Source organism: Astyanax mexicanus, chromosome 18 (genome assembly GCF_023375975.1).
Source record: "Astyanax mexicanus isolate ESR-SI-001 chromosome 18, AstMex3_surface, whole genome shotgun sequence".
In the NCBI taxonomy this organism is placed as follows: Eukaryota; Metazoa; Chordata; class Actinopteri; order Characiformes; family Acestrorhamphidae; genus Astyanax; species Astyanax mexicanus.
The window spans coordinates 21,104,531-21,120,803 of NC_064425.1; the positions used below are offsets into that span (position 1 = coordinate 21,104,531).

General features: G+C 37.1%; 1 protein-coding gene across 11 annotated transcripts in view; it reads right to left on the minus strand.

The window, feature by feature from the left end:
* The window catches only part of tenm4 (teneurin transmembrane protein 4), a 332,448-nt gene that overhangs the window by 101,457 nt on the left and 214,718 nt on the right, over window positions 1-16,273 (minus strand). For all 11 annotated transcript variants that reach the window (XM_049467313.1, XM_049467314.1, XM_049467315.1 and 8 more), the window contains 2 exons: window positions 14,738-14,938; window positions 2,475-2,660 (listed from right to left, as the gene is read on the minus strand). In XM_049467313.1, coding sequence (XP_049323270.1) covers window positions 2,475-2,660; window positions 14,738-14,938 — 387 coding nt within the window. The remainder of the gene's footprint in view (window positions 1-2,474; window positions 2,661-14,737; window positions 14,939-16,273) is intronic.

Sequence of the window (16,273 nt, forward strand, 5' to 3'; positions counted from 1 at the left end):
TGAATCCAGCGCTTGTGTTAAACAGCTGCAGTGTAACAGAAGAGCTGACTGTGCTGTCACTGTCAGCATCCCTGCTCTGAGAGTCAGAGGGGCCACGGCTCCCAGACCCCACATTATCCTCACACGATTCTGCACACAAATTAGATTCACTCAGTTTGGTATTCAGTTCACACAGGGCAGAAAGTTTGATAGTGTTCTTAGGTCCCGTGGTGCCCTGATCACACTACACTACAAGAGCAGGTCAGCAGTCAGGAACAGATTCAGCTGATTCAGCCAATCAGCACTGAGTCTGACTAACAACGAATGGAGGTTAGTAAAAGCAGGATGCACAATGTCATGCTAACTGGTGATCTGACCTTTTAGTCACTGTTAGCAGCATTAGCATTGCTTGGTCGAACTGTTCCTTTAGCTTGGTCTGTCACTTTAAACAGACTGTTCCTTTAGCTAGGTCTGTTCCTTTAAACACTGTTCCTTTAGCTTGGTCTGTTCCTGTAAACAGACTGTTCCTTTAGCTTAGTCTGTTTCTCTAAAAAACTGTTCCTTTAACTTGGTCTGTCACTTTAAACAGACTGTTCCTTTAGCTAGGTCTGTTCCTTTAAACACTGTTCCTTTAGCTTAGTCTGTTTCTCTAAAAAACTGTTCCTTTAACTTGGTCTGTCACTTTAAACAGACTGTTCCTTTAGCTAGGTCTGTTCCTTTAAACACTGTTCCTTTAGCTTGGTCTGTTCCTGTAAACAGACTGTTCCTTTAGCTTAGTCTGTTTCTCTAAAAAACTGTTCCTTTAACTTGGTCTGTCACTTTAAACAGACTGTTCCTTTAGCTTGGTCTGTTCCTTTAAACACTGTTCCTTTAGCTTGGTCTGTTCCTGTAAACAGACTGTTCCTTTAGCTTAGTCTGTTTCTCTAAAAAACTGTTCCTTTAACTTGGTCTGTCACTTTAAACAGACTGTTCCTTTAGCTTGGTCTGTTCCTTTAAATGCTGTTCCTTTAAACAGACTGTTCCTTTAGCTTGGTCTGTTCCTTTAAACAAACTATTGTTTGGTTTGATCTGTTTCTGTTACTTTAGCTTGAACTGTTTTTTGCATGTACTGTTCCTTCAAACAGACTGTTTGTTTTGCTTTGACTGTTCCTTTTGCATTTACTGTTGGTTCAAACAGACTAACTCTGACTCTTCGTTTCACTTGGTCTGTTCTGTCAAACAAACTATTCTTTAGTTTGATCTGTTCCATCAAAAAGACAGTTGCTTTTTGTTTGGCCTGTTCGTTTTGCTCTGTCTGTTCTTTCAAGCAGGCTGTAACTTTAGCTTGGACTGTGTTTTTTTGCATTTAATGTTACTTCAAACAGAATTTATTTAGAGTTATTTAGAATAGACTTTTTCTTTCACTCTGTTTATTCCTTCAGAGAGACTATTCTTTTGTTTGATCTGTTCCTTCAAACACTGTTTGTTTGCTCTGCCTTTCCTTTCAGGCAGAATGTTATGTTAGCTTATGCTATTTTGCTTTAGCTCAGACTGTTCTTTTAAGCAGAATGGTCCAATCCTTTAAACAAACTGGTCAATTAGCTTGGACTGTTCCTTCAAACTATTTTTTTTGTTTGTTTTTTGCTTCATTTTTTTCTACAGTGTTAATTTAGCTTGTGCTGTTCCTTCAGACAGACTGTTTTCTTTTGCACTTCTTTTTCTGTTTAAACAAGATGGTTCCTTTAGCTTGGACTGGTATTTTATACAGGGCGAGGCTTTTTGACAGCTCAATGGCTTTCCATAAAGCTGGGATGGGGTGTGCATCAGCATGCGGAGGAACGGACAGCCAGTGAAATCTGCCATCACACATTTTATATAGCGGCTAGAAGTGATTGTGAGCAGTGCTCTGGTATTGAGTTAAGGAAAGCCAGGCGTAAAAGGCAGAGTTTCTCAGCTGAGTGATTTTTGGTTTTGGGTGTTTTGTCTGCGAGTTAACTTTAAGGCTGTCCGAAAAAGGAAAAGTAGAAAAGGTTTAAAAGTTTAAAATTTAAAAAGCTTAAAAGCAGTTCTTCTTTTGGCGGTCAAAATCCTCATTAAAAATATTTTTTTGCCAGTGCCTGCGCTTCTCAAGATGATGCAAATGTATGTTTGTACTTCACATCAACAAATCAGAAGGAAGGCGACGGCGAGGGGAGGATTGTAAAAAAAAAAAAAAAGAAAAAAAAAGGAAAAGAAAGCAGGATGAGGAAAAGGATGAGCGGAAATGAAAAGACACCTTAGCACATTCTCACATTAAAATGCATGAAGGCAAGCCTCAGATCCTTCAGCAAACCTCTTCATGCTATGCCGACTTGCACAAATTCAATTACGCATGCTTCTCCCTTTTTCGGCCGTACCACCACCACCCACCCCCCCAAAAAACCCACCCATTTAACCACCCAGCCCTCAGTCACTCGCACCCTCACTCACTTACACACACACACACACACTCAAACACACACACTCAAACACCCTACCGATGGTGCAGTGTTCTCCGTTCCAGCCCGGGCTGCATTCACACTTGCCGTCCTTGCAGGTGCCGTGTTCGCTGCAGCGCGAGTGACACGCCCTCTGGTCACACCCGGCGCCCGTCCAGCCCTCCTCACAGCGGCAGCCGCCCGCCACGCAGACGCCGTGACCGCCACAGTCCGCCGCACAAAGCTCTGTGGGAGAATCGCAGGAAGAGGGGGGGGGACGGGGGGGACAGAGGACCACAGGGGGTAAAGAGAAGACAAATCCACAGGTTATTGTCGGAGATGGACCACCACGCTTCGCTAACTCGTCCGACAGCCTCTGAAAAGGAATTCTCACCCCGCATAAGAAAGGGGAGTAGAATCCTCTTCGGACAATACAGATCTAATAAGCCCGTCACAAAGCGGAGAGAGGGGGGGCATGTACGGTGGCGGACTCTCCACAGTGCCCCTCGTTGTCTTTTGTAAACGCGCGCCCCTCTTTGTACCATAAGAAGGTGGCAAAAGTGAAAGAGCCTAATTTTGACTTTCTATAGAAACAGCAACACATGTCAACCCTCATTACACGATTAAACCATAGGCTCATTAAACACTTATTAATATTAACCCATACGAAACCAGAACCAGTGCTGATTATTAAATCAGCTGAATTAACTAAGCAACTATTTGATATTTTTTTCTTATTGCGATAAAAAGAGAGAGAGAAAGAGCATGACTGTTGTTTTTATATATTATTTTATAATTTAACAAAATATATACATATATTTTAAGGTTAAAATTCTAATGTAACTTTAATGGCAACTTCATAACATTTTTTTGTCTAAAAAGACATTGTGTCAAAACCAGTTAAAAAAAATACTACATAAAACATTTCATTTCATACCAGACCTGTAGAAAAAAAAAAACACTTTTGAAAGGAGATACTTTTATCTCCAGTAAGATCAGATGATCACAGATTGACAGGATGTTTAGTATAGGTCACTTAGGGGCTTCATATGTTAACATGATGGACAGAGAGCTGTAAGGAACATTCCACATATTTTAAAAGGTCTGTCACACATACTCTTTTAGGCTCTTTTGGGTTAATGATGGGATACATTAAGAAAAATTAAGGTATATGTAAACACTGATATATGGTACAGTTTATCTAAAATAAACCAAACAGTTAATTTATGGAAAAGAATAGTTTAAAAAGTTTAAATTGTCCATATAGTATTGCTTTATTATGTAATGCTTTTGCTATTCATAGGTTTATGTTTAAGTAAAATTAACATTGTTGTTAATTTTACAAACAACATTTCTCCCAAATTCCAAATAACAAAAAATGCAGAGCTTTCAGACCTTAAATAAAGCAAGGAAAACAAGTTCATATTTATTTCAGAAATCAATATTTGGTGGAACAACCCTGGTTTTTAATCACAGATTTCATGCATCTTGGCATGTTCTCCTCCACCAGTCTTACACACTGCTTTTGGATAACTTTCTGCCACTCCTGGTTCAAAAATTCAAGCAGTTCAGCTTGGTTTGATGGCTTGTGATCCTTCCTCTTGATTATATTCCAGAGGTTTTTAATTTGGTGAAATCAAAGAAACTCATCATTTTTAAGTGATCTCAGTTTTCTCCAGAGCTGTATATATACACACCATTTCAACTTCTAGTTTAGCCTATTACATCATTAATGTCCAAATGGTAACTCAATGTAAACTACTTTACTCCACTCTAGTCATTTTGGAACAGTGATGATTTGTCAGTGTAAAAACTTTCCTTACATTTTAGTGTTTTCCTGCTTTATTTCACCCACGTTTTTTAATCAAATGGTTTAAATATAATCTGCAAAGAGAAATGCTGTTAACACAAAATACTGACTCAATTTATGGTACCAAAACCTCAAACATCCTCTTCAGAATGAATAAATAAGAAAGCCCTTGCTGGTGAACACGCCATCTGAGTGTGTGGAGATTGAATGGCCCTTCCTGCCTCCTGGGGCCCAGGGGGACACCATGTTATCCAGGTAAGGTGAAGCAGAAAAGACAAGCCAATACTGAAGTGCAACACTTCACAGCACCGCCTCCGAGTTTGTAAACTTTCTCCAAACTCTGTTTGTCAACCACTTTGGTTGTAGCCTAGGGCTCATTCACCACCAACTAGGTTTCAGAAACAAAGGCTGGAAAATCGTTCAGGAGCAGCGCAGCGGCTGAAAACGAGGTCGCGCTGTGAATTAGATCATGTGGACCGTGTTCGCTTGTGTTGAGGACTTGTGAGTTCGCACAAAGAGCAGTGTATCTGCAGGTATGGGAAAATTGAGGTTTTGTAGACTTTTAAGCATAATTTGAGTTGTTGAATATTGACCAAAAAAATTATAATTAATTCTCTCTCTATCATTCTCAATTTAAAAGTTTAAAAACTTCTTAATGCTATTTTTACATGCAATACCAATATTATTAACAGTATTAAACATTTTTATAGTAAGTTTGGGATTCTTGTATTGTCAGACAAATCAATATTTCAAACTAAAAATAAAATAATAGTTAGCATAACGTTACTAAATATCTGAGTCTATATAGTCTATAGTTAAATCAGTAAGCTGAATGTGGCAATTTTGAGACCTTTATGGCTAAGAAATAAATAAAAAAAATATTACTAATTTTATCCCATTTTCTTCCCAATTTAGAGGGTCAAGTACCCAACCAACTCACCAGGACACCCGCTTTGACTAGTGATTCCCCCAGCATTAGGAGGGTAAAGACTAGCACATGTCTTTTCCAAAGTTACCAACTGTGCTCTCTCTGACTCCGGCTGCTGATGGTAGAGCTAATCATCATTTAAGACTTTTAACGATCCACAGATACCCTGGTAGAGGCTAGACATTACCACACATTTCTATCTAATTGGATAAATGCATTCACCTATTTGCCAAACAGGAATAAAGTGGATAAAGAGAGAGAGAGAGAGAGAGAGAGAGAGGAAGAGAGAAAGAGAATGAAGGTGAAGGCGGTTAAACAGTCAATTACGTTCTATACAGCTCCTCAATTTGGTCATTGTTATAAATTAAATGGAGTCAAGTTAGGCCTTTCAGGCACAACCCATAACATGTCATTAGAGGCTTTAAAACATTCAAAAGACAAAAAATACTTCCCTCTCACTAATTACAAAACTGGCCTTTTGTTAAATTATGTAAATGTCTTTTTATTTCACCTGCGACTTTTCAATTAAGGGCGTCATAACGGCATTTCATCTATAGCTGCTTTGAGTTGCCTAGGAGACACAACTGTTCCCTCACTAACACACACACACACACACACACACACACACACACACACACACACACACACACACGTGTGTGCATACTCTCAGGAGTAGTGTCTCAGTCTTACTTACTGTCTTCCTCTCTTTCTGCTCTCGTCCTGTCTTAGTCTCCTTCATTAATGTCTTTTTAAAGACATTGGATCTTTATTTAGACTATAGAGTATTGGTGAACGTAGAACACCTAAACACAGAGTATCTAAATATACAGCTCTGGACAAAATAAGAGACTACTTAAAAATGATGAGTTTCTTTGATTTTACTAAATTGAAAACCTCTGGAATATGATCAAGAGGAAGATGGATGATCACAACCATCAAACTAAACTGAACTGCTTGAATTTGTGCACCAGGAGTAAAGGCATAAAGTTGTCCAAAAGCAGTGTGTAAGACTGGTGGAGAAGAACATGATGCCAAGATGCATGAAAACTGTGATTACAAAACAGGGTTATTCTACCAAATATTGATTTCTGAACTCTTAAAACTTTATGAATATGAACTTATTTTTCTTTGCATTATTTGAGGTCTGAACGTTCTGCATCTTTTTTTTGTTATTTCAGCCATTTCTCATTTTCTGCAAATAAATGGGAGAAATGAGAATTTATTTATTTAAAATGTTATAGAATTAAACAGCAATGTTCATTTTACTCAAACATATAACTTTTTTTTCAGAGGTGTATGATGTCACTGAAGAAACTTCTTTCATATGTTATGCCACCCCACATTTCTTACAATTTAATAAAATTAAAAATGGTAAAATTAGAATTAGGTGCAGCACATGAGCTGCAAATAGCAGTTTACACAGTTGTATACACGGAAGCAGTCAGTTCTTTGTGGCTGGTGAGATACTCTTTTATCATAAAGTGAAATATATAAATGTTAACTATCACTCCTGAGAGACTAAAGCGTATATTTGCTGGAGAAGGCAGAGCACAAACTGCAGGACATGCTTTATCTCTATAATCCATAGAAAAATGCGGCAGTGACCCCTGCCTGACCACTGTAATAGAGGGGAAGGTTTAACTGATGCACATCATCATGATTGTTCACAGAAGCTTATTTCTGAATATGACACAAAGAGAGAAGTGCCCCATAGTTAAGCTGAGAGCTTTCTCATCGAAAAACCAGCAGTGTCGGCCAGCGGAACACGAGGAGAACAAAAAAAAAAAAAATCATAAAAAAGGATCAAAGCTTTTTTTCTGTTCTTTTTTTTTTGTGAACTTGGAGAGTCCTTCTCTCAGAACAGTAGACGCAATTAACTGCCACATCAGCAGGGCCCTCGGCCTGGTTCATGCAGGGAACGTGTGTCCCTTTCAAGAGGCTGTCTGCAGTGTCCCACAGCCTGTTTATCATCATGACAGTCCCTGCCATGAACAAAGTGAGAAAGAAACACACACACACACAGAGCATAGCCTAAACCTGCGAACAAGCAGCAGTGTGTGTGGGGGGCAGTTAGTAGGTGATGGGATGTAGAATATTAGCAAAAAGAGGGAAAAGTTGTACTTAGAGGTGGGATTAAATGTTTTTTTTGCACATTTCATCTGAACAATACAAAGAGAACATCATATTTCATCATAATTTTATCATAATTATATTGCTCTGAACTTTAACTGTGATATACCTCCTAATTAAGGATTTAACAATATGGGTTTTGTACCAAAATGCCAAGATGAGGATGCCAGGGTGCACATGTGTAAGCTACAAAATGTAAAAATGTAAAATTCGCATTTGCACAGTAATTTTAGGACTTGTTATTGCTACTTTTAAAGGACCATTAAGTATTATATTCTCTGAAGTAACTCATAACATAATCAGGATGTATCATCAGATATTAAGGAAATAAAGGAAAAAGTTTAAACACTGAAAGCTCTTGCCAGTCTCGAAAATCTGTGTGGGATTTAGCCTCCAAAACTCTGAATGCCCACCGACATCCTCTCAGTCTACCATTTCCTCACCTCAGGTTGCCAGGTATAGCAGCTTCATGCAAACAGCGAAGTGCTGCAGCCACAGAAATGGGCAAGCTGGTTATTTTTCTGCAGAACAGGTAATCACAGGTAATCACTGAGCTTCAGTAAGGTTGCTATCATGCTACCATAGCTGGGTAATTTATTACCAACACTAAGCGAACAGCTACAGAGCACGACTCGTCGTCACTTGCCCTTTGTGTGTCAATCTGGCAACCCACGTGAGTTTCACATCTAGGGAAAACTCTATCCAGTGTAGGTGTTTTGGAACGAGTCGGAGGTCAGAGTGAAGGGAGAACTCCTTTATGACAGCTGGAGAACCATTTAAGTTTCTATTTTATGAAGCCGACAGAGAATAATGCCAAGAGTAAACTAATTTGGCATCAAAGCAAAATTTTCTAACTTGAAAAATCTAAAGTATAAAACATATTCAGGCTTGTTAGTCACTTTCCAGCTTCACTATTAATCTACAATATAGAAAATAATACAAATTAAGAAAAAAATAAATCAAATTAGAAGGGGTGCATCTAAACCTTTGACTGGTACTGTATATATGAAAATAAAGTATATAGATAATTGTGTGTGTAACTATTGGCTAAACTGCCCCCACAATTGCCAGCGCTACTGTTCCATTCTGTCCATATCCATAAGGGAAAAACAGGCAAAAGACTGCATCCATACCTGTATCCATATTTAAATGCTGATCATAAATGAGGCTTTATTGAATGTAATTTGTTTTATAACTGCCCTCTGTCATTTTTTTGACCAAGATAAGTCTTTAATGGTTTTAGACTCGCATGTGAACGCATTAATTCACCCGATCGCCCAAAGAACATCTGTGATTAGTCAGGATCTTCACAGCAGGCCAGAAAGCAATCAGCAGCTCATTTGCATATCACACACTTCGGCGATATCAGTATTGCAAATGTCAACACTTGCATAATGACATACAATATTTTGCGCCGCTGTAGTCGGGGATTTGTTTATTGTCACAGTGAGCTCAGTTCGGAGTTCGGTGGCCTTCGGAAATGACAGTAGATCTGGTGTGAAAGGGACAAACCACCCCCAGAAGAAATCCTGATCCATCTGAGTGTCGTGTAAAAGTCATGGTTCAAGTACAGTCCAAGGAACCCAGTAAAACCCAGTAGAGTCAGAAGAGTAGAAAATAACATGAGATTTTTTTTAATTCTTACGCTTTCATGGTATATTACAGTATTTTTATTGTTTTCTTTTTTCTTTTATTTCTTTTTTTTTTTTGCATGACTGTATTGTTAGAAGTACATATCATTTAACCCTCCTATTATTTATGGGGTCAATTTGAACCCATTCAATGTTTAAAGTCTCTGAAAAAATGGTTGACATTAGTTTTGTGATTCCTATTTATTGTCTTTTCTTAATTTGATGAAGAAAATACATGACAAATAAAATGTTTCAAATGTTTCAATGTCAATATCTGTTTTATTGAGGCTGTTTTATAAGCATAAAACATAAAAAGTATCAATATTTGACACATTTTTGTGTGGTAATAATGTTGAGGTCAATATGACATTCAGTTTTGCTTATAACACTTATATAATACTAATATAACATTAGAATAATGCCAGAACTGCCGATATTTCATCAAATAAACATAATATAACTGGTAAATAAACTTTGCTAACATGTTTATTTAAATTTAATTGTAATCCTTTTATAGAGGATTAAATTGCTGGGATCATATTGATCCAGAGAATAAAGGGTGTTTGCAAATTTGAGCATAGTAGAAGGGTTAAAACACTAAGGCTTTAAATTAAGGCCTTCATTACTACTGGGTTTACATTATCCCACAAAATGACACAATATATGAAGAAATCTGACTTCATTAGCAGAAACACAGCTAAAAACAGAAGAATGTAAACAATAGACTTTAAAAAGAGATACAATAACTGTTCAAAACTATTTTTTTTAAATAGTTCCACAAACTATTAAAATGGACCTAAAGTACTCAATGTATCTCAAAAGAGATATTCTTCAAAAGCTCTATAGCACAAGTTAGACAGAAGTTTAATATCAATGTTATAATATGTTATTATGGAAGCCATAAGAGGCATTACAGTATTAAAATCAGCCACAATTCCCTTGTTTCTCCAGTTAACAAATACATACAATTTACTGTGCATTAATATTATCCTTCAAGCTACAGTATCAATATTTTTAAAGATATTTTTAAGGTATATAGTTACTGCTCTTGAGGAACAACAGCAGGAGCTCCTCAGATAAAGTGCTGTTTTCGTTTCTCTCCAGGCACGACAGAACAAGACAAGCATTTGACTCTACAGAGCTGAGCTTTAAGTGTATTAGCTTGTTATGCTAACTGGCTAGCGTTAGGTGGCAGTATGTAAAAAAATGCATATTGGTTTTAAAATCCCCTCCAGTATATTGGGTGAACCGGTATACCACCCAGCACTATGTGAAACTGTATGAAAATAAAAGACAAAAATGCAATAATTTTATAATTTTAATAGATAAATTGTCAAAAAAGAGAAAGTAAGTACGGAAAATTGAGAACATTGCACACATTTTGATGCCATGCGCTACTTCTGATTAGCGGCTAAACTCGGTGGCCTGTGGTAGCCTTTCTCCATGAGCAGACACTCCTTCATTTAAATGCTTGCGCGCTTCACGAGCTCAGAAAGCAAGCAAGGCTGGGAGGCAGAAAGTGCAAGCTCATCATAATTTACAGCACAGACTTGTCCGCTTGAGAAGCCAGGCTTTAAAATGCCTATTTCCCTGCAAATCCCGGGGATTACCTAATAGGTCAGCCTGTCTGCTTGGCATTAATGGGGAAATTCACAGTCACAGATAGCTGTGTTTCCAAACTTGGGAAGGGAGAAATCATTTTTACTGGATGATCTTTAAGGTTTGTTGGGAAAGCTGGAAGATACCATTTGCTAGAAGCTTTATTAATTCATATATGAGATTTAGAATACATTTGGAGTTTGTAATCAAATCATTTTATGGTAAAATTAAAGCTGTGATACATACTGTATGTCTGTGACTGTCACAGTTAAAATGAAGAGGAATCGGTGAGCGCATATACATGCAATTCATAATCTGATTACTGCAGAGGTTTTTCAATCAATGCATCTAAATGAACTTGATTAGACAATAAGAAATCTCAGTAACACTTTACTTGGATGGTCCATTTGATGGCCTTCTTGATGCTCAACTGAGATTCAACTGAATGTCTATTAAATGCAACTTAACCCTATGTTGAATGTTAATGATTCAAATTAGAATCTAACCCTACACCCAATCCTAATCGTAACCCTAAATCAACACTAAAATCTTACCCTACACTTGACCCTAACCTTAACCTTAACCTAAACTTTAAATCCAACTCTAAACGCAATGCTAAAATGTTAAGATTAGGGTTTGGGTTAGAGTTGGATGTTGGGTTACATTCAATAGAGAATCATTTACTTTCACCTTTCAGTTCAATTGCATTTTATAGACATGCAGTTGAATGTTAGTTGAATGTCAGTTGAGCATCATAAAATGGACCATCCAAGTAAAGTGTTACCGAAATCTCTGAGTGAGTAGTTCAAAAATTAACCACAGAATAAAATGTGCCGTAAACATTATATACATTAGCTGGAAGATTAATATTATTCAAATCTCAGTTTTCACTTATAGACAGACTGAGAAATCTGAGATAACCAAATAGTAAATATGATTACTAAAAAATGAGCTAAAATATAGCCACAATTTGCAATTGACGGTCCACAAGCACGGCCACATGGTTTAGAAAGCCTTTTGAAGGCCTGTCTGGCTCAAACTTGCCAATTGTCCTCACAATATCACTGTAAATGAGCAAGATCAATGTTTTTTTAAATACTACAAACCAAAGGCTTGCTCCTCATCACTGTTTATCTATGAAAAGAATAAAACAAACCACATAAAACCACCATTTAGCATGAATTTTATTCTTATTCTTATATTATTATGAAATATATTATTTCTGGGCATTGTAGAAGCTACTAAAGGCCTGTCTGGCTCAAAGTTGTCAGGTTTCTTCAAAATGCCCTTGTAAATATGTGTGCTCAACATTTTTAACATGCCACAAACCGTGACAGAGTTGTGGCCAAATAACTTGAAAATGCATTCCCGTACCTGTTTGATCAAGGTGCTGGGGCCACAAATAGTTAAAATGGCCCTAAATTACATAAAGTCAGGGTGCATACACTTTTTAACCAATAAATTTCCATGATTTTTTCATGACGCTCCCATGCCTTTAAGAAAAAGTTTCATGACCATACAATTTTTCAATGCAGACATCAACAATAAAACCAAAAAGCAACTAAAACTATAATCAAAATTGATTATAGTAGGCCTAAAATGAATCTGATAAAATGTTCACACACAATTTTTAATAATAAAATGTGTGTCAGATCCTGAGAGCTCCTTTGTGTAAGGCTAAATTACTGTATTAACTCTGAGCGGATGTATTTGTTAGCTCAAAAAAAAAAAAAAAATATATATATATATATATATATATATATATATAATATATTTCCATGACCTTTCCAAAACTTTCTGGCTATTTAATTTTTTCCAAAACGTATCAAGGCCTGGATATTGCCATTTTAAAATTCCATGACTTTTCCAGGTTTTTCATGACCATACGAACCCTCTATAGTGTATAAGTTTCATTATTCTTGGTGAATGTTTAGTCAATGAAAAGCTAGCTTGAACCTGATTGGCTAATAACGACCACAAAAATGTACAAATCAGCCCTAAGTGCTTGGACCTTTAAAAAACAGCTCTATTTATCAGATTTCTAAACTCTTAATTCTATTTTTTTCAGACTTTACTCTGATATAGGCAGCCATAGAACACTGTTCACATGTCAAATAGTCAAATAACTGCAGAAACCTGTGTATAATCCTATTATGAAGTGCATGTGATCGCACTGGCTATGGCCTGCATTCGGTCTGCACTTCAGTACACCTGGTACAGAGGTAGTGTCAGTAGTGTATTTACAGCAGTTACAGCCGAAATAGAAGCTCATAGCCTCAGGAGGAACATGCACACAACCTGACTCTCCATTCCAGCGTCTACAACAGGGAGGCAATATAAGCCAGTTATACAGTAGCAAACGCTGTGGTATCTTCCCCTGCTGGGGAGAGAGGTTTTATCAGCATGACTGGAACTGTTTAAATGTGGAAAAAAATGTGGGAAAAGTTCAATGGACAGTAGTGTCCACCAGTTACAGCATGACTGAGACAGCGGTGAAGCTTAAAATCCAATACTAGCAGTGACGGAGCAGAAACTATAACAAATAAAAGAATAAAATGCACAATTGGTTCATACACAATGGCTCCTTTTCCAAATCTGGATGTCTGGACAAAAGATCTGCAGGTTTTAACAAAAGCGAACAACACAGCCAATTGTTTCTGATATTTAAAAAGGCACTACTCTAAATCTGAATACTGCTTTTGAGATTTCTCCCACTGACGCAAACAGTGAACTGCAACACAAATTACCCCGCAAAAGCAGGAAGTGACTGCTGCCATGGCAACAGGTAATAGGGTGCGATTAGGCAAAGCACTGCGCCTTTGGTTTCATTAAGCATTAAGTTGTACCTTGATATAAGCTTCCACGCTGACCTACAGTAATCACACCACGCCTGACTAAAATGATTATTAAGGACATTAACAGAACATCAAGATACATTTAATTAACACACATCACAAAAAAAGAGCATCACTAATATTAAGACATTAATAGAGGAATCTACTTAGCAAATAATGGCCATTTTCTCTACATTTTCTCCTGTTTTTTTAGCTAAAAGACCCTTGTTTTATCTAGCAGAAATGAAGGACTATCCTAACCCCCCACAATCTGACCAGTTATCCCTCATTTTGAGATTGATGGTTTAGTTTGTCTACAAGCATGATAAACCTTCACCAAGTGACATAGAGTATAGATTATAGTTTGTCTTTTTAACTACCTCCACATTTAAAAGACCGGTTTTAACCATCTGAATCATGCAACAAGTAAAAGCCAGTCCTGAGCTAATTTTTAGATTTTTATTTTTTTTTATTTTTAGACTGCACTCTATGATTTAAGGTGAAGGGATCTGATGGATTTGCCAAAACATTAAATTATTTTTCAAAACCAAAATAGCTTTTCCCACTCAATAAACACAAAGATTTGTAGAGCAACTTTTTAATAACTTTTTTTCAAAACTTTATGGGTTTTTAAGGTGTTTTTTAAGGCGTTTTTATGACTGTACAAATTAATCCTGTAAATAACACAGTCAATTGTTTATGATATTTAAAAAGTGAAAACACTAAATCTAAAACCTTTTTTTAAAGTACTTTTATTACCCTATGTTATGTTACGAGTCAAATTAACCTGTTTTAAAGTTTGAAGAATTAGGAAAAATAGTTAAAAATATTTTTTCAGTATTAAACTTCTTCTGCTTGCCTTAATTAGTGTAATCAACATATCATATGAAAATGGTTCATCTGGCCCCCTGCAAAAACTAAAACTAAAACAAAAATGATTGTCTTTTATATGTTGTTTTTTCAAAAGTAATAATGTAGTGAAACATTAAAAACGTTTGAACTTGTTTTTTTTACCTGTTAGAGCACCATTACACAAATTATTGATAGAATAATTAGTAATGGAGTTAGTATTTAAATATTCACATTTTTTTGGTGTCAGGTATCTTTCGACCCGGGAACACCGTTGCTGTTCCTGACAAGTGAACATAACATGAGGCTTAAAAAATATAGTATGGTATGCTATAAAAAACCATACAGACTACAGTCTATAATTCAAGCACCTGAGCATATATAAAATGATATAAACTACAGTCTTGTAGGAATGTGTATCCCAATCTAAGGCAGAAATAGTGCAAGTATGATTTTTACTGAACTATTCCTTTAAAAACTGAACGTGCTCAGCAGCCAGCAGCTCAGCAGTTAACTAATCTAAGCAGGGTGACTCTACTGACCTGTGGAGCAGTCGTGACCAGTCCAGTTTGGGTCGCAGCTGCAGGTTCCTGTGTCGGCCAGGAAGGCACCGTGTCCTGAGCACTGGTCCATGCAGGAGGCTCGCGGGCTCTCACACCCCGGACCCCCCCAGCCTACGAAACAATGACACTCCCCGCGAACACAAACACCTCGTCCTGAGCAAGTGGGGTCCAGGCAGTCCACTGAGAAAAGAGAGAAAGAAAGAAACACTGTTAGAGCATGCTTACCAAGTTCAGGAGACAGCATTTATAGTTTCTTTGATTTTACCAAATTTACCTCTGGAATATGATTGAGAGGAAGATGGATGATCACAATCCATCAAACCAAGCTGAAGTGCTTGAATTGTTTTTTTTTTTTTGCACCAGGAGTGGCATAAAGTTACCTAAAAGCAGCGTGTAAGACTGGTGGAGGAGAACATGCCAAGCTACATGAAAACTGTGATTAAAACCGGGGTTATTCCAACAAATATTGATTGATATATATATATTTTTGAACTCTTAAAACGTTATGAATATGAACTTGTTGTAAATAAGTGCTCTAAATGACAATATTTTTATTTGGAATTTGGGAGAAATGTTTTGTAGTAATAAACAACAATGTTCATTTTACTCAAACATATAACTATAAATAGCAAAACTGTGGTCTCTTATTTTTTTTCCCAGTATATTGGTATATAAACAATACATATATATCATATAGCACTTGAACCAGACCAGATATGTCTACAGCATATCAATACATCAACAACATTATCAGCAGACACACACACACAGACACATACTATAGGTCCAAAAGTTTTTGGACGCCTCTTTTATAAGAGAATTCAGCTGAATGTAGTTACAGCAGCCGCTGACACAGGTGTCCAAATGCCTGCACAGCTTGTATAATCTCCACAGAAAAGTATTGCCAGTTGAATGGAGCCCGCTCTGGAGCTGCCACACATGAGCTTAAAGTCACCTTGCCCGATGCCAAGCATCAGCAAGAAGCCAATACACCCCCCAGCACTGGGCTGTGGAGCAGCAAGTGGATCTGCTGCATTCTCTGAAGCAATATGGAGCTTCGTCCAATAGCATCCTTTGGAGTTCCAGAACTGCTCACCCAATATCAACACCTAACCCCACTAATGCTTCTGTATTTTGGCTGAATGCAAGCAAATTCACAAATTCATAAATGTAAGTGACCTGTATCTGTGTGCAATGTAGACGAATATCTCCCTGAAACGCCTCACAGGCGCACATTGATTTGTGTATAAAGGTCTCCTTTTTCACCAACAACAAAAAAAAAACTTCATATTTAAGAGATGACTTGTAGCTTTAAAAAGGGAAATTGATGTGATAGCAACTCATATATGGAGCATATTTTGCTCGAGTGGAGAATAATGTGAACGTAGCCATAAAGTATGTGAAAAAAAAAAAGATATTTCATATCAGAGCATAATTAGCTAAATATCTAGAGCCTAAGGAATAAAAGGTAGATATCATTCGCAGCTAGCTTTTTACAGGCTTACACTCACTATA